At 51.1% G+C, this 22,898-nt stretch overlaps 2 protein-coding genes across 2 annotated transcripts; both read right to left on the reverse strand.

Annotated features, from left to right (window-relative positions):
* Window positions 1-1,023: 1,023 nt before the first annotated feature.
* eya3 (EYA transcriptional coactivator and phosphatase 3) lies at window positions 1,024-18,061 on the reverse strand. The gene is made up of 19 exons (XM_035429426.1): window positions 16,522-18,061; window positions 12,806-12,939; window positions 11,979-12,028; window positions 11,181-11,287; window positions 10,768-10,839; window positions 10,159-10,225; window positions 9,567-9,709; window positions 9,112-9,249; window positions 8,628-8,713; window positions 8,158-8,332; window positions 7,263-7,396; window positions 6,457-6,540; window positions 6,271-6,360; window positions 5,225-5,283; window positions 4,942-5,114; window positions 4,184-4,298; window positions 3,556-3,677; window positions 3,337-3,437; window positions 1,024-2,314 (listed from the first exon to the last, which is right to left on the reverse strand). Exons 2-19 carry the CDS (start codon window positions 12,836-12,838, stop codon window positions 2,234-2,236), a joined length of 1,830 nt encoding a protein of 609 aa, XP_035285317.1. The 5' UTR covers window positions 12,839-12,939; window positions 16,522-18,061; the 3' UTR covers window positions 1,024-2,233.
* Window positions 18,062-18,185: 124 nt separating this feature from the next.
* On the reverse strand, window positions 18,186-22,882 carry si:ch211-195b13.1 (STKc_SGK domain-containing protein; the record flags this gene model as incomplete). Its single annotated transcript, XM_035430636.1, has 6 exons — window positions 18,186-20,400; window positions 20,536-20,625; window positions 21,329-21,484; window positions 21,810-21,905; window positions 22,384-22,507; window positions 22,737-22,882. Coding segments are annotated over 6 exons (780 nt in total), but the record flags the coding sequence as incomplete, so codon positions are not given.
* Between the last annotated feature and the right edge of the window lie 16 nt (window positions 22,883-22,898).

Here is a 22,898-nt window from a genome sequence, read left to right on the forward strand (position 1 = left end):
ATGCCGTCCCACTGCGTCCGAGTGTGTGTGTGTGTGGGGGTGGAGGGGGGGGGTGGGGGTTATGGGTAGCGTAAGGGAGTTGCGGTTCCCTCCCCGTCGACAGACGGTCGAGCCGTAGGCGTGCGTTTCAGGAGCACGGGGAGAGCCGCTGCACATGACTAACGCCGGCAAGCCGGCGGGAGCGTGTGCGTACCGCTAAGGGCTCCCCTGCCTCACGGCACTGGGGGCGGAGAACCGGGTCCTCGCTAAGCACGTTAGCACGTTAGCCGCTCAGCCGGGGAAGCTAGGCCGCCCGTCGGTACCTACGCCGACCCCTAACGAACGAGCGCAGTGAGAACTCCCATTTCTGATGCTGCGGGGATGGGGGTGGGGGGGGGGCTGTGAGTCCCGACTCCTCGTCCGCCGCTGCGTCCGCCTGTGCAGGCGAGCTGGCTCCCGGGGTGAGCGGCGGCGAGGGGGCGGGGTTATTTTTTGGTAAACAGCGCTTGGGTTTGTGGGCCACAGCTCCTGTTTCGCTCCAAGAGTGGGAAGAGGGCCCGGGGCTCGGGTTCGAGTGGCTCTCCTGTCGGCCACGCAAACATAACGAGACCCTAACAGGACAGGCACTGAGCAGCGCCCGCGTGAACTTTGGTAGATCCCAAAACGAAAGTGTGCTTCCGCCATCTAGTGGCAACACAAAGGTAGTGCTGTTGCTTTGGGGGGGAGCTGCTAGCTCGGTCGGTCGGTCGGTCAGTCGGTCGGTCAGTTATTCGGTAGGTAGGCGAGCAGCTAGAAGTGCCCGGAAACCATTTGAGAGAACAAACGCGCTGCACCTCCATCTGAACCGATCTGTGAGAAACGTCTCTGAACAGGGGACGCTGCTCCATCCAGTACGACCCGCACCTCTCCGTTCAGGAGGACGTCAGGGCTGCTGGTGACGGTCACTCGCGTGCAGCTCTTCCAGTTATAGAGGGAGAAATTCCAGCACGAAACTCCATGTTTTGACTACAACCTGACAAGCTCCATTTTTCCGGGGGATGGGGGGGGGGGGGAGGGGGGGAGAATTCAGCAGCACGAAAAGCCGTTTGCTGAAAAAACCCCGTGGAACGCGTTCGGTCGGACGTACCAGCATTTCAAACATTTCCATTAATAATAACACACATGTATATTTAGAGGAAACCTAAATCTAACCGTAGGGATTCGATTCTGAAAACACGACTGAGGCCTTCGCTCTGAGAACCACAGTTTGGAACCCCTCGAAGGTCACATGGCCGAATCGCGGAACGTTCTGGTCAGGTGACTTCGGGGGGCTTTGGGCTGTGCGGCGGCCGCCTGTCGCGTCCCCCAGCACCTCGCGCCCGGCCCGCGGAGTTCGGACGCGGGTCCTAGAACCCATCGGACTGTTCCGATGGTTCCGACACCGCACAGCGCACGACCGCGCTGAGCTTTCAGGGGGAAAGGAACGAGAGCCGGAAACAGCTTGGGCCCTCGTCCACTTGCCTGTGACATCCATCTTAAATTCAACACCTGCTTTTTGTATCATTACTTTAAGAACAGCAAACCAGGATCATAACTGAACATTAAGGTAAAGGCTTCGATGGCCCACAAGAAGGGATGTTAATTCTGCACAAAAGGTCTGTGTGTGTGTGTGTGTGGGGGTCAGTGTGTGTGTGTGTGTGTTTATATTAGTGCAGGTATTCACATAAACAGGTGGTGAATTTAAGATGACGTCACTGTTTGATGGATAGCCCTAATGTGTGTGGGGAAAAAAATCACAGTAAAGAACAAAACCTAAATCACCTCAAAGTTTTGAGCTCAGTGCGAACCTTTGGTCTGTTCTGTGGCGAGGGAGACAGAGACAGAGATAGGGGGGTAGGGGGAGAGAGAGAAAGAGAGAGAGACAGAGAGACTGCTCCCCCTCCTCCTGTTCTCCTCAGTCCTGTACAGATGTGCTGCTTATGACAGGGCCGGCCCCAGAGTGGATAGCTGCCGTCAGGTGGGTGGAGGGGGGGAGGGGGGATGGGATGGGCAGGGTTTGCAGAGACTGACCCGGTGTTGGGTCCTGTCCAGTTCTGTGTGAATCACAAACATACCAGGCTCCTGTACCACTGTAGTATGGTGGGCTGGGGGGGGGGGCAGGGGAGGGGCGGGGAGGGTCAAGCTGCAAGGGGCTGGAAGGGGGCGTGGTCGAGGCAGACAGGGGCGGGGCTGGGCTCCACATCGCCCAATCCCTCCCTCTCTCGCCCCTGACCCTCTACAGGAAGTCCAGCTCCAGGGCTTGGTGCAGGGACACCAGGTCTGCGTGTGTGGATATGCGCCAGAACGGCATGTTGTGCTGCAGAGAGAGAGAGGAGACGCAGAACCCATCAGCGAACACAGCTCCACAGCAGGCCCCACAGTACACAGCTCCACCGCAGGCCCCACAGCACACAGCTCCACAGCAGGCCCCACAGTACACAGCTCCACAGCAGGCCCCACAGTACACAGCTCCACAGCAGGCCCCACAGCACACAGCTCCACCGCAGGCCCCACAGCACACAGCTCCACAGCAGGCCCCACAGTACACAGCTCCACAGCAGGCCCCACACTACACAGCTCCACAGCAGGCCCCACAGTACACAGCTCCACCGCAGGCCCCACAGCACACAGCTCCACAGCAGGCCCCACAGTACACAGCTCCACAGCAGGCCCCACACTACACAGCTCCACAGCAGGCCCCACAGTACACCGCTCCACAGCAGGCCCCACAGTACACCGCTCCACAGCAGGCCCCACAGCACACAGCTCCACAGCAGGCCCCACAGCACACAGCTCCACAGCAGGCCCCACAGCACACAGCTCCACAGCAGGCCCCACAGTACACAGCTCCACAGCAGGCCCCACAGTCCACAGCTACACAGCATGTGTACATGTATGAGAAATGTGAGTACATGTATGAGAAATGTGTGTACATGTATGAGAAATGTGTGTACGTGTATGAGAAACGTGTGTACGTGTATGAGAAATGTGAGTACATGTATGAGAAATGTGTGTACGTGTATGAGAAATGTGTGTACGTGTATGAGAAACGTGTGTACGTGTATAAGAAACGTGAATACGTGTATGAGAAACGTGTGTACGTGTATGAGAAACGTGTGTACGTGTATGAGAAACGTGTGTACGTGTATGAGAAATGTGTGTACATGTATGAGAAACGTGTGTACGTGTATGAGAAACGTGTGTACGTGTATGAGAAACGTGTGTACGTGTATGAGAAACGTGTGTACGTGTATGAGAAATGTGTGTACGTGTATGAGAAACGTGTGTACGTGTATGAGAAATGTGTGTACGTGGATGAGAAACGTGAGAGAGCCTCACCTGCTTGGCTGCAAATTCCTCGTCCCGGCCGTCTCCGATCACCACGTACGTTACCTTCTTCCCGAAACGAGAGACGATTCGCTCAAAGCAGCTCTCTTTCCCTGCAGGAAGGGCAAGGCAACCAATCACAGTCTGCAAAGGAGGCGGGGCATGTGGTACGAGGAGGCGGAGCATAAAAGAGGGTGTGGGGAGGGGGGGTTCGGTTGGGGGGGGGATTACCTATTTTGGTGGCACTGTAGATGTTCTCGATGGGGAAGACGTCTCCCAAGCCGTAGAGTAGCACCTTGGCCAACGCAGGGACCAGCTGGGTCGTAGTGACCAGCACATTCACACACCTGCCCCTGCAGCCAATCAGTGACCAGGAAATCAAAACGACAGACACTCAGCCAGTTACACAGCATATTTTTACTCCACTTTAATTCAATGTTTCAGCATTCATGTGATTACGGCCTACAATATGAGGAAAGGACTACTTTCGTTCATTCATTTCTTTAGGAACAGCCTAGAACAGTGAATTTTTATTTATTTACTGAATTTTGAATCTGTCGACATGTAGAATATTGGTTAGGGAACTGGGTTCATAACCCAAAGGCTGCAGGCTTGATTCCCATGTAGGACGCTGTCGTTGTACACCTGAGAAAGGCACTTAACACAACTTAACACACTTAACTGCTGCAGTATATATTCATGTGTAAAAATGGATACTATGCAAAAATGCACAAAAAAAGTGCAAGTCGCTCTGGATAAGAGCGTCTGCTAAATGTAACGAGTTCAGTTTGTTGTCAGTTTTCAGGACGTTCTGATGGTGCGGCTGGCTGGTTTTCGGGGGGGGCGGCGCTCAGCGTACCTGGACTGGATGAGGAGCAGGGACTTGAGGGCGGTGCTCAGCCAGGCGTCTGTCACGTTCTCGATGTCCGTCTGGAGCCTCAGGAGCATCTCCCTCTTCATGGGGCTCAGCAGGCCTGCGTGAGAGAGGGCGTGACCTCTGACCCATGACCCATAACCCATGACCCTCTCCCCAAGCCCCGCCTCCACACCTCCCCTCCCCTCCATATGCCGGCCCTCCAACGGCCTTCAAACCATGACGTTGACAGCAGCCTACTCGCCATCAGTCACTCACACACCCGACCAATCCCCCCGCAAGCTCTCCAGCCAATAGCCAGAGGTCTTGCCGTGACTTCACTATCGACTCATACAGAACATCACTTCCCAACGTGGTCATTCCACTCAACCACCTCCGAACTTCTGAGACCAACGGTAACCAACCCCGTTCCTGGAGGTCTACCATCTTCTGCAGGCTTTCATTCCAACGTTCATTTAGCGCACCTCTACAAATTAGCAGCTCAGCAAGATCTCTACCTGTTGAACGAGGTCTGCTTTGTCAGGGCTGGAGGGAAGACCAACAGCACGGCAGAACTCCAGGAACAGGGTTGGTCGCCGCCGTGTTAGACACACATCCTTGATAAACACGCGGCGCGCACACACCCCACCCTCGTTAGGCACACACTCGTGACTCGTCGGGGCCCCACGTGCGCTGGCCTAGCGGCACGCGCCGCCTGACGCGTTCGACGTGAACGCGGTGTGTGTCCCCCCCCTCCTCCTCACCCCCGACGTTGCTCTTGTAGCTGTTGTAGATCTCCCGGAGGCGCCGGTAGCGGAAGGCCAGTTTTCGCATCCACTCCACGCCCCCCTGCACCCCGCTGGCGGAGCCCGGGCCCCCCCCGCCGCCGCCGCCGCCCCCGGAGCTGCTGAAGCCGTCCGCCATGAAGTTGTAGTTGCTGCGGAAACACAGACCGTTGGCCACTCAGGTGCAGCCGACGGGTGCCAAGGGGGGCGAAATCAAGCCGCCGGAAAAAACGTGGCGCGGGTCGCGGACGCCGCGGCTCACCTCAGATCCTGTCCGTTGTCGTCGGAGGACACGTCCTCCACGTGAACCTGGTCGCAGTCCTGGGGGGGAGAGGAGCACGTGGCACAGAAGAGCGGTCACAGCAGTCCCAAGACTCAGCTCGCAGACCACTGCGCTAGCAATGTAAAGGCCATGGGGTTCTGACCCCAGGGGAATACATACAGTGAAATATATATATACGCTTGTAGACTTAGTGTCGCTTTGGGTAAAAGTGTTTGCTAATAAGCATGCCAACAGAAATTGCATACATCAACCAAAGCTCATCTCCGTAACTCGGAAACAACCGTCACCTCCATAACAGCTAAACAACCGTCACCTCCATAACAGCCAAACAACCGTCACCTCCATAACAGCCAAACAACAGTCACCTCCATAACAGCCAAACAACTGTCACCTCCATAACAGCCAAACAACCGTCACCTCCATAACAGCCAAACAACCGTCACCTCCATAACAGCCAAACAACCGTCACCTCCATAACAGCCAAACAACCGTCACCTCCATAACAGCCAAACAACCGTCACCTCCATAACAGCCAAACAACCGTCACCTCCATAACAGCCAAACAACCGTCGCCTCCATAACAGCCAAACAACCGTCGCCTCCATAACAGCCAAACAACCGTCACCTCCATAACAGCCAAACAACCGTCACCTCCATAACAGCCAAAAAACCGCCACCCCCATAACAGCCAAACAACTGTCACCTCCATAACAGCCAAACAACAGTCACCTCCATAACAGCCAAACAACCGTCACCTCCATAACAGCCAAACAACTGTCACCTCCATAACAGCCAAACAAACTGCAGTCTTCACATTACTGAACAGCCAGTCACCGTGAAGTGCGTAAACAGTGGCCATTTTACCCAAACGGCTGCCATTTTCCCCAAACAGCTGCCATTTTCCCTAAACCATTCTCTTGAGGTAAGCCGTCACCTCCGCTCGACTGTCGAACGTCTACAGCGTCGGCCGACGTGCCGACCGCGCCAAAACTCCACGGGAGGGGGACGGCGTCGAGCGGCCTCACCTCCAGGTCGTTGAAGAACAGGTGCGTGTCCGCCAGCTCGAAGATCAGCTCCTCCATCTGCAGGCCCAGGTTCAGGACGGTGGACGGCTCCTGGGGGTGGGGGGCAGAGAGGGAGGGTCAGGGGGGGGGGGCAAAACGGAACACAGAGAACGCAGAGGGTGCGCGTTTCCGGATTTTTCTAAGCACCTTGCCAAACTTGTGTGCGAAGGTCCCGGTGAGGAGGGAATGGAAGACGATGATGGTCTCGTCCAGATCCCACAGAAAGATCCGCTGGAACAGAGAGGGAAGCGATCAGCCAGGATAAGCTCTAAACCATTAACATGCAATGAGCCAGCCTGGTTCAGCTCTACAGTGGGAAAGGGCTATAATGAGCCAGCCTGGTTCCAGCTCTACAGTAAAGGGCTATAATGAGCCAGCCTGGTTCCAGCTCTACAGTAAAGGGCTATAATGAGCCAGCCTGGTTCAGCTCTACAGTAAAGGGCTATAATGAGCCAGCCTGGCTCAGCTCTACAGTGGGAAAGGGCTATAATGAGCCAGCCTGGCTCAGCTCTACAGTGGGAAAGGGCTATAATGAGCCAGCCTGGCTCAGCTCTACAGTGGGAAAGGGCTATAATGAGCCAGCCTGGCTCAGCTCTACAGTGGGAAAGGGCTATAATGAGCCAGCCTGGCTCAGCTCTACAGTAAAGGGCTATAATGAGCCAGCCTGGTTCAGCTCTACAGTCTGGGTAAATGCGTGTTTCCGGGTACATGTGTGTGTCTTGTTACATGCGTGTTGGTACACATTTGTATCCTGGTACATGCGTGTGTCTGGGTACATGCGTGTGTTTGGGTACATGCGTGTGTCCGGGTACATGCGTGTGTTTGGGTACATGCGTGTGTCCGGGTACATGCGTGCGTTTGGGTACATGCGTGTGTTTGGGTACATGCGTGCGTTTGGGTACATGCGTGTGTGGGTACATGCGTGCGTTTGGGTACACGCGTGCAGTCAGCACCTCCAGGTCGTTGTCGGCGGACTGGGAGCTGTCGGTCTTCTTGGCCTTGCCCTTGGCTTTCCCGCCGCTGTTGCGGCGGCCTGTCTCCTCCGGGTCGCAGGGCGGCGGGTTGAGGGCCACGCCCGACGAGGCGTCTGGAGGGGGGGGGGGGGGGGGGCGGAGAGAAACTCAGCCGCTGGCACTCAGTCACTGCAGTAACCTCGCTTTAACCGTCGCATTCACTGCACTCGGGTACCTGTATCACTGCAGCAACCTCGCTTTAACCGTCGCATTCGCTGCGCTTGGGTACCTGTGTCGCTGCAGCAACCTCGCTTTAACCGTCGCATTCGCTGCGCTCGGGTACCTGTATCACTGCAGCAACCTTGCTTCAACACCGTCGCATTACATGCGCTTAGGTACCTGTGTCACTGCAGCAACCTCACTTTAACCGTCGCATTCGCTGCGCTTGGGTACCTGTGTCGCTGCAGCAACCTCGCTTTAACCGTCGCATTCGCTGCGCTCGGGTACCTGTATCACTGCAGCAACCTTGCTTCAACACCGTCGCATTACATGCGCTTAGGTACCTGTGTCACTGCAGCAACCTCGCTTTAACCGTCGCATTCGCTGCGCTTGGGTACCTGTGTCGCTGCAGCAACCTCGCTTTAACCGTCGCATTCGTAGCGCTTGGGTACCTGTGTCGCTGCAGCAACCTTGCTTCAACACCGTCGCATTACATGTGCTTAGGTACCTGTGTCACTGCAGCAACCTTGCTTCAACACCGTCGCATTCAATGCGCTTAGGTACCTGTGTCGCTGCAGCAACCTTGTTTTAACACCGTCGCATTACATGCGCTTAGGTACCTGCGTCGCTGCAGCAACCTCGCTTTAACACCGTCGCATTCGCCGCGCTCGGGTACCTGATTCGCCGGGCAGCCCGGCCGTGGAGCTGCCCTCCGTCTTCGGGACGGGGTAGCCTGTGATGTTCACGCCGTCCCCCTCGCCGCTGGTGATGGTCAGGCCCGCCGTGGCGTAGCTGGGGGGCGTGTAAAACTGAGGGAACGTGCCCTGGCCCAGGGTGCTGTAGTTATACTCCTGAACCAGCAGGGGGAGCACAGGAGGCGAGAACAGGACGCTTAGAGCCAGCTTTGGATAGCAGACTGTATACTGACTGAGCAGGTCTCTGATTGGATAGCAGACTGTATACTGACTGAGAAGAGTTCTGATTGGATAGCAGACTGCATGCTGACTGAGCAGGTTTTTTATTGGATAGCAGACTGCATGCTGACCGAGCAGGTTTCTGATTGGATAGCAGACTGCATGCTGACTGAGCAGGTTTCTGATTGGACAGCAGACAGCGTGCAGCGTAAGTGACGCAGGGCAGAGCTACCTGCTGGGCTGCGGTGGTGGACGCCGTCGTTGCCGCGGTACCGGAGGGGATGCAGGTGTACACGCTGGAGGTGTTGAAGCTCGACCCTGAGACACAGAGAGAGAGAGAGAGCCCGGGTTTCATTATGCACATCAGGCTTCAGTAAAACTGCCCTGCTAAACATCAAACTGGCCAGCTCAACGCGTTTTAAAGCAGAGGTACTCAAGGGGGGTGGGCGTTACGAGGGGTGGGGGGGGGGGGGGGCGTGCGGGGGGAGCAGCAGTGAGGGCTCAAGGAAGAAGAAAAAGTCCATTAGAGACCAAAAACAAAATGGCATCCAAACAGAACCAGAGCTGTCAGGGGGCCTTCAAAAAGGGTCCTATTACCAAAGGGGGGGCCCAACAGAAATAGTACGGGAACCACCACTTTACAGACAAACTCATTGAAGCCCTCGGGGTTAGTTTTTTCAGAGGGAGGCGGACTGAGCGGTGGAGGAGGGGCTTGCCTTGGCTCGGGTACGAGTAGTGCGCCTGGCCGGGCTGGGTTGAGGTATACGCGGTGCTGAAGCTGAGATACCCTGGCTGACCTACAGAGGGCGCCTCGGGCAGCCCCGTCTCCGTCTTTATGCCTGGCCACATGGTTCCTGGAGAGGGAATGAGACACAGGGCGGAGGAGAGAGGAATACGAGGGAGAGGGTGGGTGAGAGATGGGGGGAGGAAGGTAAAGGAAGAGGAAGTAAGAGGGGTGGGGAGAGGGAAGAGGAACGTGCCGGTAAGTAAAGAAGGTAAAACGTCCATTTTGTATCAACTGCATTCAACATCTAAAACGTGAGGAAAAATGACGTTTTGAGAAATGAAAATCCATTCATGTCAGTCTTCTGGAAACAGCGGAGGCTGTGATGTCATTGGTTGGACTGCGTGATGAGGTCGTTGGGGGGGTGAGGGGGGGGATCACACAAACCGAAGGGGGGCAGGCCGTAGCCCTGGCTGGCGGGGGGAAAGGCGCTGTAGATGGTGGACTGGGCCAGCGGGGGGAAGGACGGCTGGCTCGGGTACGAGGTGACTGCCGGAACGGCGGGGGGGGACAGCACGTGTCCCAGGGACCTGCGGGGGGGGGGGGGGAAAAACGCATTCAGTGTGACAGAGAGAACAGGAGTAAAGACAGCAGAGGTGCCGTCCACATAAACGCACATGCTACAGACCAGAAACCAGGGACACTCTGAAGGTACACTTATGGGCTCTCCAGGTCTGGTTCAATGGGATCCTGTGTGCGCATGCGTGTGTGCACGTGTGTGTCTGCATGCACGTGCGTGTGCATGTGTGTGTGTGTGTGTGTGTGAGAGCCTGTGTGTGTGCGTGTGTGTGTGTGTGTGTGTGTGGGGGTGGGGTGAGAGAGTGTGTGCATGTGCGTGTGCGTGTGTGTATGTGTGTGTGTGTGAGAGCGTGTGTGTGTGTATGAGTGTGTGCGTGTGTGTGTGTGTGTGTGTGTGTGAGGTGGGGGTAGGGTGGGGGGGGGCGAATTTGGGGCAGTGTCTGAGGACAGGGGGACTCACCTGGTTCCTTGGCAGAGTTGTGTAGAATAATCACTAGAGGTGGTGGTGAGGCCTTTGCAGGTCACAGCTAGAAAAAAAGACAAACAACAAACCTCAGTGAGATCAGTCCAGAGATCAGTGAGATGAGCTGAAACTGAAACTCAGTCAACCGATCAGTGAGATCAGCTGCGATTGAACCTCAGTCCACAGATCAGTGAGATCAGTCCAGAGATCAGTGAGATGAGCTGAAACTGAAACTCAGTCAACAGATTAGAAAGATCAGTCTGCAGATCAGTGAGATCAGCTGCGACTGAACCTCAGTCTGTACCAGTGTGTTACTGTGTGTGTGCATAGGCTCCTGATGGCTGTATCTGTGTGTGTGTGTGTGTGTGTGTGTGTGTGTGTGTGTGCATGTGTGTGTGTGTGTGTGCGTGTGTGTGTGTGTGTGTGCGGGCGTATGTGTGTGTGTGTGTGTGTGTGTGTGTGTGCGGGCATGTGTGTGTGCATGTGTGTGTGTATGTGTGTGTGTGTGCGGGCATTTGTGTGTGCTTGTGTGTGCATGTGTGTGTGTGCATGTGTGTGCATGTGTGTGTGTGTGTGTGTGGGCGTGTGTGTGTGTGTATACTGTACCGGGGTGCGTAAATGAGTCACTGGTCTCATTGCAGGGTTGAGCTTCTGTCCCCGCCTCTGACCTGCGACTCCCTAGGAGGAAGCGGAGAGAAAACAAACGGACCAGCTCCAGCAACTCAGAGTAGCACACCGCCGAAGCTGCATCTGATTACCTTTTAACGCGCGGCAACAAACGACACACAGGACGCGCTTTCCGCTGCAATGCCACCTCTCCGCCTTCCCACAGTCCTTCGATTCCTGCTCTTTATTCTCACTGGTCAAAAAGAGCCCCACTATAGACTAACACTCCACTCCCTCACAGGCTATCAGTGCAAAGCATGTTTAAATGCGTATAGGGGTAAGTACTGTAACCCATTATGCAGTAGGGGGTGGCTGGGCTGTCCCTCATGCTGACCACTGGGGGGGCCACTCACCTTCCAGCTGGGCGCCAGTAGGAGGGGGGAAAGGGTTTAGGTCCGACCCCAGGACGGCTGGATTGCCCGCATCTGACGGGCTGTTGCCGTCGGTAACCCCCCCTCCCCTGCGGCACAAAATAAAAACGACCACTGCAGATCATTCCTCCACCATAGATACTCTGTTACTAGATTGGCCCAGGACTTGATAGATACTCAGTTACTAGATCGGCCCTGGACTTGAAGGCAGTGGTGAAATCTCTTCGTATAATATAGCATCCAAAATACAGTTTGGTCACTCCAAACAAAACAGCAATTAAAGTAATCTAAAACAGAATTTTGTCTGATTAATACATTTTTGATGAATATTAATTTTCCTTTTATGGGCTAGTTGTCTAATATAGATGAGTTGACTTGACAATCTTTACCTGCCGGATCGTTTATGTCATGAAGCTCAACTGTTGGTTATCTTACTCAAGTCCACACAAACACTGTATCACACGACTTGCTTATATCATTCTTATAACTCACTAAACACGCAGGAAACACATTTTCCTGTATTTAAAAAAAAAGCCGTTTCAACTTCCACAACACATCAGAACTACAGCAAGAGGTCAAATGTTTCCCTTTCCTGCGTGTGTGTGTGTGTGTGTGTGCGTGCGCATGTGTGTGTGTGTGTGTGTGTGTGTGTGTGTGTGCGCGCATGTGTGTGTGTGTGTGTGTGTGTATGTGTGTGTGTGTGTGTGTGTGTGTGTGTGTGTGTGTGTGTGCTGTAATCGGTGTGCCTCGGATGGGCAAACAGGAGTAAAGGTGACGAACCTCGGACCCTTTTCCAGGCCAACGTCCAGCTCCTGCCGAGGCTTCTTAGTCTGCAGAAGCACAGTAAAAGGAAAATGACCGACGGTTCTCTTCGACTGCAGGTCATGTGACCACCGCTCAGCCAGGGAGCCAATCACAGTGCCGGTTTCTCTCAAGGGTCAGTACGTAGGCATTAGAATGAAGCCATTCTAATATTCTATATGCAGCCAGTACCCACGCATGCACAACAACCAATGCCAACATGTGTCTGTAGGAGGTCATGACAGCAACTGTGTGTTTCAGAGCATGCACAATAGACTATAGCCCGTATGACCGTCAGGCCACATGCACATGCATGACCATGAATTTATACACTACTGCCCACACAGCAGCCTACACTAGACATGGCGGCAGTGTAGTATAATGGCTAAGGAGTTGGTCTTGTAACCTAAAGGTTGCAGGTTCAATTCCCTGGTAGGACACTGCCGTTGTACCCTTGAGCAAGGTACTTAACCTGCATTGCTCCACTATATATTCAGCTGCATAACTGGATACAATGTAAGTCGCCCTGGATAAGAGCGTCTGCTAAATGCCTGTGAACTAAACCTGAGAATCGAACCCATAACCTTTGGGGTTATCAGCCCAGTGTGTGCAGTAGTTTCAGTCAAAGTTAGAATTCTTTAAAGATGCAGTTAGCATTCTTAAAAGTTGCAGTTAGCATTCTTTAAAGGTGCAGCATACAATCTTTAACGGTACCATTGTCAAAAGGTGCAGTTGGTGTTCTTAAAAGGTGCAGTTAGCATTCTTTAAAGGCACAGTTAGCACTCTAAGCGCGGAGGCGAACTCACCGGAAGCTCGGGCAGATCCTGCAGCTCGTCCATCTTCAGAAGGGGGTGGGGCGGGGGGCTGTAGTCAGGGGGCCACGGCGCTGGGGGCGGGGCTGCGGGCTTCACTGGGAGCGCGTGCGGAGGCTGTCCGGACCCTGCGTCGCACGAAGCAGCAGACACACAAGTGCAGGGCGGATGCCCCTTTAAGTACCCTCCAGGCCCCGGACGCTGCCCGCCCGCCCGCCCACCCACCCCCCTCCCTCCCCTCCCTCCCTCCCTCCCTCCATCACCACCCCCCCCCCCCCCTCCCCCGGACGGCCACGTCACAGCGGCGGCGGAGGAGTAACTGGGACACGCCCGCCTAATCTCCCGCGTGCAGGCGGCAGGTGTGGCATGTGTGGTCGTGCGGGACACCCGACCCGGTCGCCCGCGCGGTGTTTACGATGGGCTCCTTACACGTCCGCTGCATGTGACCTAACCTACATTCGGTGAACACAACCCGGCGGCTCCCCCCCCCGCCTCCCCCCCCCCCCGCGGATTACATTAGCGGCATTAAGTGTTCGCCTGCAAGCTGTCAGATCAATAGGTACTGAGGGCAGATAAGATCTAACCTGATTTCTCCCCATCCCTCCTCAGTCATAGATCATTTATATAACTGGCACATGCACACGAGGGGAGATGGGTGGGGGGGGGGGGGGGGGGGGAAGGCAAAACAGGTCATATTATACTTGAAACCTGTTATAAAACAAGGTCACGGTTTGGGTTGTCATACTCTCCAGGACTGTCCTTTAAAAAAGGATTTATTCAGCATTTTTTTCATTAATGTTTTCATATTTTCCCGAATTAAGGCACATTACAGGTATTTTAAAATGGCTAACAAACTTTAAAATGCAGTCCTTCAGACCATGTAAAAGTTTATAGGGAGGCTTGTTCACTCAAGCCAAAGTTTTGCAGCAGTACTCCTCGGGTACGATGCAATTTTGCATGGATATGATGAACAGCCCGTTTAAAAAGCCGCCGAGTTGCCTAGCTTCACCCGGTGCTTTCCGCTCCGTCACGATGGTGTCGGAGCTTCAAGGAACACTTCCTCCGTAAAATTTTCTTATGATTTTAGTCACAAGATTAGGATAATACGTTGAGGGATATAGGCCTACACACTGATAATTAATGCACACTGCAAAAACGTGACCACGTTCACGGAGGCAGTAGATGAGCAAAGACATCAACTTATGAAGTATAATTATAGCCTAACAAACGCTATTTGTATTGCACAACACTTCTGCTCTCTCGCTTTATCGTAAAGCAGAGATCGTGAGTCTGGAGAGATATGGCGTCTTCTTTAGATGCATCATTACATTTACATTTCGCCATTTAGCTCACGCCCCTTGTCCAGAGCGACTTTTACGTTTAATACATACAGTCCATCTATACAGATGGACATTTACCGAAGCGAATCAGGGAAAGCGTCTCTCAACAGAATTAAACTCAAAGCCTTTAAAGCACAAGACCGGCTGCCTAACCTTTATACTACACAACCTGGTTAAAAAAAAGAAAGATCAACTGAAAATAAAAGACAAATAAAGAGACTCTCGGTGATTATGAGAATGAAAGTTTATGTTTTGCGACATATCATCATATCAGCCCATTATAATCGCCATAAACTAAGCATCGGGCCAATACCGATATGACCCTACATTATAATGTACCCCTAAATAATATTAGGGAATTCGTGCATTTGCCAATATGTCGTGATAGTTACTCCGTGTAGTTTGTAAACTCCAATGACCTCATCCTACCAGCGAAACAGCCCAGACTAATCCAGACCTGTTTCCTGGCGTGTCATCCATCTCCTAGCAACTCAATCCTGTCAGCCTTAAACGGCTCCAGCAGCGAGAGCATGTGGCCGGTCGTCGACTGATGATTCCTCCCGCGGTCAGGCAAGTCACGTCGTTTTATTACATTCAGTATTTTGGATATCACTTGCGCTCGACATTTAACTTTTTATGCAGCAGAATGACCACAAGACGCAGCGCGCCATTTCGCTAATGGTTCTAGAACAATTTCGCGGTAGCTTTAAACGACAACCGTTTGCTTTAGTACGTTTCATGTGAACAGTGAAAAGAGAATGCGCTGGATACGCTTCCGTTTCATATAAACTACGTTTGTCAAATTCAACAGGAACTAAACGTAGGCTCTAGTTAAAGCCATTTAACCGTTTCAGGCTGTACTTAGAAATCGCACTATTGTTACAATGATTACTTGAGCCCATAAATCGTAGCCTGGCTATATTTTATTGAATTGTGTGGAGACTGCGATTAAAAATAATACGTGTAGCATGAGAACGCATGAGAAACAGCAAAGACTTTGTTGGGTATGTTTTCATTGAATCATTTATAGTTGCCCATTCGTATTGTCCATATTAGATTTTTAACGCTGGGATGCCAGACTTAAAAAAAATATGTAGACTATAAAAAAGTTTAAATTTAATTTAAAATACAATTATGAACCAACTGGGATAGTGGCAAAATGCATAGTGCAGTTTATTGTGAAAGTGGTCCATTATTACGCCGCTGTATTTTTGTGACTCAACACAACCTTGCTGGACCTTGTGTGTAGACAAACACGCAATTTGGCATGACAGGGCTTGAAGTCCATCGTTTAAACATCTACCTGAGGGAACAAACGCCACCAAATCAAAACCCATGTGCTCCAGACTGCGGGCAATAATAAATTAAATCGAAATTGCACAAACTTATTGGCGGGTGGGCTGACTGACTAAAAAACTGAAGCAATGTCAGTGTGGTGCACAGCCAAGTACAAGGGGCGATTCAGATAATCCCTGCAAAAATATGAAATATGGAAAATGTGTATTTGTAAAACGGCTAGTTTAGATTGGAGCAATGAGATGGGAGTACATGTGTCTTCAAAGGGAAAATAATATACCTTTCGATCGACTCTACCATTGACAGAACCAATGCATTGCCATTCTGTCGTTTGTTAAATGTACGCACTACGATATACAAGTGTTTGTTACCTAACTTAACGTAATGTAACTTGTCATACCTGGACAGTGGAAAAGGGAGCATGCTGCCGGCAATTCAAGGACGGATAGCAACATTAATGAAGGTGAAGTCCTCAACCAGGCACGGTGGCGAATAATACAAGACAAGGAGATTGCGGATAGTATCGTTCCGTTTGCAAAAAAGCTGACCTCTTACTACTAACTATCTTAACCAACCAATTAAGTTCACTCTGACCAATAATGCATGTAGTTATTTACTTCTATTGTTATGAATTCATAAACAGTACAGCAGTTAGCCATTTAGCCAGCACTTGCTAACTAAACCAGGGTCTGGTGGGTTTTGTTAGCTCCGCGGACCAGCGTCTTGTATGCCATCAGTACATTAGCAGGCGAGCTAGCCGCATCACAAAGTCATTTACTTGGCGCGATGGCTAGATTACGAAATGCACAAGGAATTGTATTGTAAAAAAGCTGCTCTGACTTGGGCGAGGAAGCGAATCTTTTTGCAAACGACCAGATACGCACAGACAGAAACTTCCACAACAAATTTGGTTTGCTAGCAGGCTAAAATTAGCAAGCTAGCTCTCGAGCCAGCGTGCACTTTCCCACCTCAGATCCGCCAGAGCCTAACCTTTAAATGCAATAATGGGAAATGTACAATCGCAACGTGGCTTCGGTGATAAAAAACACTAAATAGGGAAAGAAACATCCTTACCATTAGGGTAACGCTCTTTATTCGAGTCAACGTGTTCAATTTCTTCGTAATGATCCTACTTCACTCGCCTGGGTCTGTTGTTAGGGGCACTATTTTGCCGGAAGTTCCGCCCAGTCGGTATTGCGCAGGCGTTCACCCTTACCTGGTTCATTGAAGTCCATGAAACGTCCATTATTTTGCACAAAGCCAAGTGATGAGGGAATGGAGTCGAAACAAATTTTGGCTGATAAAACGCGCTGAAGTTTATTTATAAGATGTAATTAATGCCATGTGACTAACCAAATTGATTGACGAAATAAGACTATATTGAGGCTGAATTTTTTGCTTCAAATTCTGTTGAACTCAGTAAAGACAGCTTAGTCGCATTAGCAAGATACAGACGCAGCATATTGCGGCATATGTAATATGTAGTTGAAGTGGTAAAATAAATAAATAAACGGTCAGTTTGCAAAAATAAAAATTCCAGCAAACGAGACGGGTTCCATTGGGTTGCTAATTTATTATCTTTGATGGACTGCATTTAATTTGCCCTTCTTAAACGAGCCTAAACTGGTCAAGCTGGTTTAAGACACTTATCTGGTCAACAAAACTTCACCAGTTGACCAGTTTATGTAGTCTGCTAGTCCACCTGTTGACCACCAGCTTGCCTTACCATCTTAATCAGCTTTGACCAGCTAGAGACCAGCTTTGGCCAGCCACAGGCCTGCAACGATGAGCTAGAAGTGTTGAGAACATATTTTAAATCATCTTAAACCACCTTAGAATCCCAGCTGGTTTTAGCTGGAATTTTCAACAGGGCAGCGAGGGCACAAATTGATCCCACGTCGCACTGCTTTGGAGAAATACGTCAATGATATTTAATATGCAATGTGTATGTTTGCATTGCTCTTGCTGTCTGGTGGACTAGTGTTGCCCATTTCTTCAAAACGTTCTGCAACCCTATCCAAGTCAACCAAGACATGATGTTCTGCTTCTTGTCAGAAACCAGTTTAGCCTTTCTACAGACCAAATTGCCCACTCCACTCTAGTACCTCAAATCATCCATTTCACAGGTAAATGGAATACATAAAAGGGGACTGAGGATGACCCAACAAAGAAATACGACTGAGTAAAATACTTTTATTTCTGATAATTGCTGCAGCACTGACAAACACCAACAATCCCATCTTCATTGCCACCTTCCACCCACGAGAATGTGACTATAAAACTTTTTTGTGTTTGTATTTGTGTATATAATACGTTATGTTCGCTTGCTTCATAATATATATATGTATATATATATATATATATATATATTAGTTTAGTTTTTATTTTTTTCGGTCGTAACAACAATTTCCCCATGCATTTATGAAAGAAATGAAATTATACCAAGTCATCGTATCAAAAATAAACCAAAATCAAAACATAATATTCTCTGCCCAAAAACAAGGTATAGGCTGAAGCCTGAGCTTATTGTGCCTACCCTTATATATATTTTTAGACAAATAACCTAAAAATATGTTAGCTAACTGTATATATTGCCAATAACAGTGTGTGATTTTAATAGGTTGTTAGAAGAAACAGGAATGCGATGTGGTCCCTCCATATGTTCTAGGTAAACTATAAACACGCATTTATAAATGCTTGAATAAAATAAAAAAAAATAAAAAACACACACTTGTATGAGTACTTATATGAATTTATTTACATTTTCATCACACAAATCATTGTTTTATGCAAACTAACCACTACCCAGCTTGTTTTTGAAGGTACAATACTTTGCATGTGTGAGAGACATGTTGTATAGCACGGGAAGACAACATAAAAACGAAAACAAAACAAAACAAAAAACTTCCAAATGTGAAAGAAATTGCAGCACACTGGAGAGTATCGCCACGTGCTGTGTTTTCGGTGGCGCGCCTGACAGGTCGGAGGTCCTGCTCTCCTGGAGAGCCCTTCACTCCCAAACAACCTCCAACCAGCTGCGGCCCCTTCCACCGGCCGGCCAAATTGATCACACCTCTGTAGGCACGGAAACAGCGCCCTCCTCAGGTCAACTGTGCCACAGCGTTTCACAGGGTCTGACAAGCATGCCACAAACTCCCAAGTTCTCATATGTTACTATCAACAATATACAATGCACAATGCAAATGCTTCAGTTACAGTCTGACAGTGGTTCTACAGTGTTATCCCTGGTCTGATATTGCAGAAATCTCTTTCACTGCCAATAAATACCATACATATCTGATTATTGCAATAATAGAAAAGTAGAATGGGTAATTCCCATGTGTGTATTGCACTCTTGGTCCCCTGAAAAGCACACAAAAAAAATCATCCAGGAATTATTTGCTGAGTACATGCATTTAGTAACAAAATTTTGAAAAAAATAAAAGTTTCCACAGTGAAACACAGAATCCTGCCATCCTCCAAACAGTGCTTGTGTTCTCAGGACTGAGAAAATCCACAACGCTTGTTGCAAATTCGGCATGTGGCTTCAAAGTAAGGACGTCCACTGTTAAAATCACATGAACGTTGCAAATAATTCCATTTTATATTGAAAATTAAAGTGCTTATTAGAGTTTTTTTTCCCCCAGAAAAGCAAAATAGTTCAAGGAAAATGTTTCAATCGGCGTGTGAAGAAAAAATAGCAAGGACAAGTGAATGGAAAAAAAAAACACAACAGGGTAGGACAGGTGGGTTTGGCAAGATTACAGAGCTTTGTATTTCGTGAAATGCCATTTGCAGGTATGTTCCTTTAACAGAAATGGGAGGAGCTAACGATGAGCAGGCCTGGGCACTGACACATGCTTTCCTGAACAAAGCCGTAACTTCGCTCTGATGGGGAAGACTGGTTGTCCATATTTTGCCAGTGCTTTTGGGAAATCGTTCAGCAAAGCTGATCTGGGAACAGTGTTAGAAATCTCACAGCTTGCGGCAACCCATGGCATGCTTACAGACCGGGGCCCAACTCGCTGGTCTGGGATCAGTTTAAGCATTTGCACAAACCGGCTCGTGGAAGTACTGTAGACATGGACCCAAGACCAGAAATCATCATACACCAAACGACCTCCTCTATTTTAAGTGAGAAGGGTACATCACTTTGTCAGTAATTGCTTTCATTTTTTTTTTAAAGTTCTGTAACTGTATCTTCACAGGTGTCGGGTCCCAAAGAGTGACGAAATAACTGCAGAAAACATTACACGCTGTATTCCTAATCCTGAACAGTTTGAAGGAGAAAGGCACCAAGCTTGCAGCCGGTGCTGGTGGGATCGATCTAGGCCGTTTCCCCCCCTCCGGCGATTCCCCAAACTGTGTGCCCCTCTGGTCTTTCTGAAGAGGTCATTCATCGCACCTCAAACTGCAAAATGTCCGCCAGGCGGCACCCGTTGCCCGTACTGCAGACGACGCCGCGTTCCGGTGCGTCCCGAAACGCCCGGTGCTTCCCGAATCCTGCCACCCCTTCATCCCCTGCGCGCAGGATATTGAGGAGGGCGGAGGTCAACAAACGAATAAATAAGTAAATAAATAAAAACGATCCCGCGTCCCGACAGAGGGGGGCTCTTGTTCCTCGTCCGCGTTTGACGTGTCGTTGTTCCCGTTGCCCGGATACGCAGGGATAAGTCCGTCTCTTCTGCACCAGCTGTGATACCACTGTCCCTGAACGGAATGGCTGAGGTGGTGGGGGGGGGGGGGGGGGGGCAGAGCAAAAGACGGCGTGGAAGGCTGCGCCCCCTAGTGGAAGCCGTGTTCTTTGGCGGGCCCGTAGGAGAAGCCGAGGAAGGCGCCGGACGCCTCGCGCACGCTGCTGGTCGCCATGGCGGAGTCGCCGTTGGACACGGAGGAAGGGACGGGGAGGTGGGTGAACTCGGGGTCGAAGTGCCGCAGGTCCGTGGGGCCGTTCTGCCGGGGGGTCGAACAGGAAGCGGGTCAGACACACGCTCGCACGCTCACACCTGCGCATGCGCAAACGCGCACACGCACGCCACATCACACACGCGCAACCTTTTATTTATCCCCGAGCCACCCCCCACTCACCACAGCTGGGATGAACTGGGGCTTGATCTTCTTGGCTATCAGGTCATCCCAGTTAATGGGGGAAAAGAAGGAGTGATGCTTGAGCTCCATCTAGTGGAAACGAAGCAGCATGGCATCACCCAACCGGTCAACAATAGCTCTTCGGACATTCACTAATAAGGTAATATCGGTGAATGTGCGCGCACGCATGCCTGTGTCTACATGAGTGTATCTGTGTGTGTGTGCGCATATGCGTGTACGTGCATCCATGTTTGGATATGTATCCATGTCTGCATTTGTGCAGAAAATGTGTGAATCCATGTGTGAGAGAGTGAGTGAATGTGTATGTGTGTGGGAGAGTGAGAGTGTGCATGTATCTGTGTCTGTGTGTGTGTGTGTGTGTGTGTGTGAGTGTGTGAATGTGTATGTGTGAAGGAGAGTGAGAGCGTGTATGTATCTGTCTGTCTGTGTGAGAGTGGGTGAGTGTATAAATGTGTGGGTGTGTGCGTGTGTGTGAAGGAGAGGGGGTGAGTGAGTGAATGTGTGTATGTCTGTGTGTGTGAGAGAGTGAATGAATGTGTATGCATATGGGACAGTGAGAGCGTGTATGTAACTGTGTCTGTGTGTGAGAGTGTGTGAATGTGTATGTGTGTGGGAGAGTGAGTGAGTGAATGTGTCTGTCTGTGTGAGAATGTGAATGTGTATGTGTGTGGGAGAGTGAGAGTGTGTATGTATCTGTGTCTCTGTGTAAGAGTGGGTGAGTGTGTGAATGTGTGAGAGAGTGGGTGAGTGAGTATCTGAGCTCTGTACTTACGAAGTCCTGCTTGGCCCCCAGCCTCTGCGTTCGGTTCTTCTGCAACAGCGCCTCCAGCAGGTCCCTCCCGGCATTGGAGACGTTGGGCTTCAGCACCGGAGTCTTGTTCAGGATGTTGCTGTACATCTCCGCCGTGTTTCGGCTGTAAAAGGGGGGCTGCGGGAACAAGCGGAGAGATGGCGGTTAGACCCTGGGGGTGGGGGCGGAGCTCACCTCTTCTGGCTCAAACTGTGACCAACAGCCTAAACAAATGCAATTTAATTCAGTTTTGCAGCTGATTAATATGGTATACTGTAAAAACAGCAGACAATAAGCTAGCAAAGGTTCCATTCATTTGCATCATTTACGCAGGAGGGTACGGACGGAGAATTGGCAAATTAGCCTTGCGAGGTAAAGTCAAACGCCCCCTTGGCGTGACACTCTGAGCCCAAACGGGTGTAGGAGGCGCGGCGGTTGTGATCAGGGCCGGCGGGTGACTCACCAGGCCGTACAGCATCTCGTAGAGCACGCAGCCCAGGCACCACCAGTCCACCGTGTGGTCGTAGGCCTGCTTCTGTAGCACCTCCGGGGCCAGGTACTGCGGGAGCAGACACAAAGCCCATGTCAGTCAGTCTGTGTGTGTGTGTGTGCGTGTGTCTGTGTGTGTGTATGTGTGTGTGTGCATGTGTGTGTGTGGGGGGGGGGGGGGGGTATATGTGTGTGTGTGTGCATGTGTGTGTGAACTTGTAATACTATCTTTGTGGGAACCAAATGTCCTCACAAGGGTAGAGAGATAAGGAAAATGTATCTTTGTGGGGACCTTTTGCTGGTCCCCACAAGGTCAAGAGGCTGTTTTAGGGTTAGGAATTGGGGTTAGGGTTAGGGTTAGAATTAGGTTAAGGTTAGGGTTAAGGTTAGGCATGTAGTGGTTAGGGTTAGGGTCAGAGGTTACGGAATGTATGTAGTCAATGGGAAGTCCTCATAAGGATAGCAGTACGGGACTGTGTGTGTGTATGTGTGTGTGTATGTGTATGCATCTGTGTGTATGCGCCTGTGTGTGTATCGTGGGGACGTACCTCTGGTGTGCCGCAGAAGGTGGAGGTGGTCCCGTTGGGCTCCAGCCCCTCCTTGCAGAGGCCGAAGTCGGTGAGAACGATGTGACCCTGGGAGTCCAGGAGGATGTTCTCCGGCTTCAGGTCTCTGTCCAACGGGAGACGAGAGAACAAGAGTGAGGAAGCGTGCAGTGGTCCCTCTGTGGTGCTCAGACACATCCGCGCAATCCACAGCGGTCAGGAAGTGGCTCTGCTGAAACCGGGGCCTCCAGTCCCTTGCCCTTTGACCCCGCGTTAAGTTAGCGACAGAGCGCTGAGCAGCACACTGCTAACGGTTCCGTCTGCTGTACCGCTGGCCGCCAGCAGAGGGCGCTCACCTGTAAACGATGTGCAGGGAGTGGAGGTAGCCCAGCGCGCTGGCGATCTCGGCGGCGTAGAAGCGGGCTCGCGGCTCCAGGAAGACCCTCTCGCGCTGCAGGTGGTAGAAGAGCTGAAGGGAGAGAGGGAGGGAAAGAGGGAGGAGGGAGGGAGGGAGGGAG

This window comes from Anguilla anguilla, chromosome 8, assembly GCF_013347855.1.
Source record: "Anguilla anguilla isolate fAngAng1 chromosome 8, fAngAng1.pri, whole genome shotgun sequence".
In the NCBI taxonomy this organism is placed as follows: Eukaryota; Metazoa; Chordata; class Actinopteri; order Anguilliformes; family Anguillidae; genus Anguilla; species Anguilla anguilla.

Bases quoted from the DNA above. Each gene is read 5' to 3' on its own strand.
- eya3 (XM_035429426.1), bottom strand. From the start codon at position 12,838: ATGGACGAGCTGCAGGATCTGCCCGAGCTTCCG. The intron at 12,029-12,805 runs GTGAGTTCGCCT...GTGCTTCTGCAG, and splicing joins AGGATCTGCCCGAGCTTCCG to ACTAAGAAGCCTCGGCAGGA. The intron at 4,299-4,941 runs GTGAGGAGGAGG...TCTCTCACGCAG, and splicing joins CTACAAGAGCAACGTCGGGG to GCCTGCTGAGCCCCATGAAG.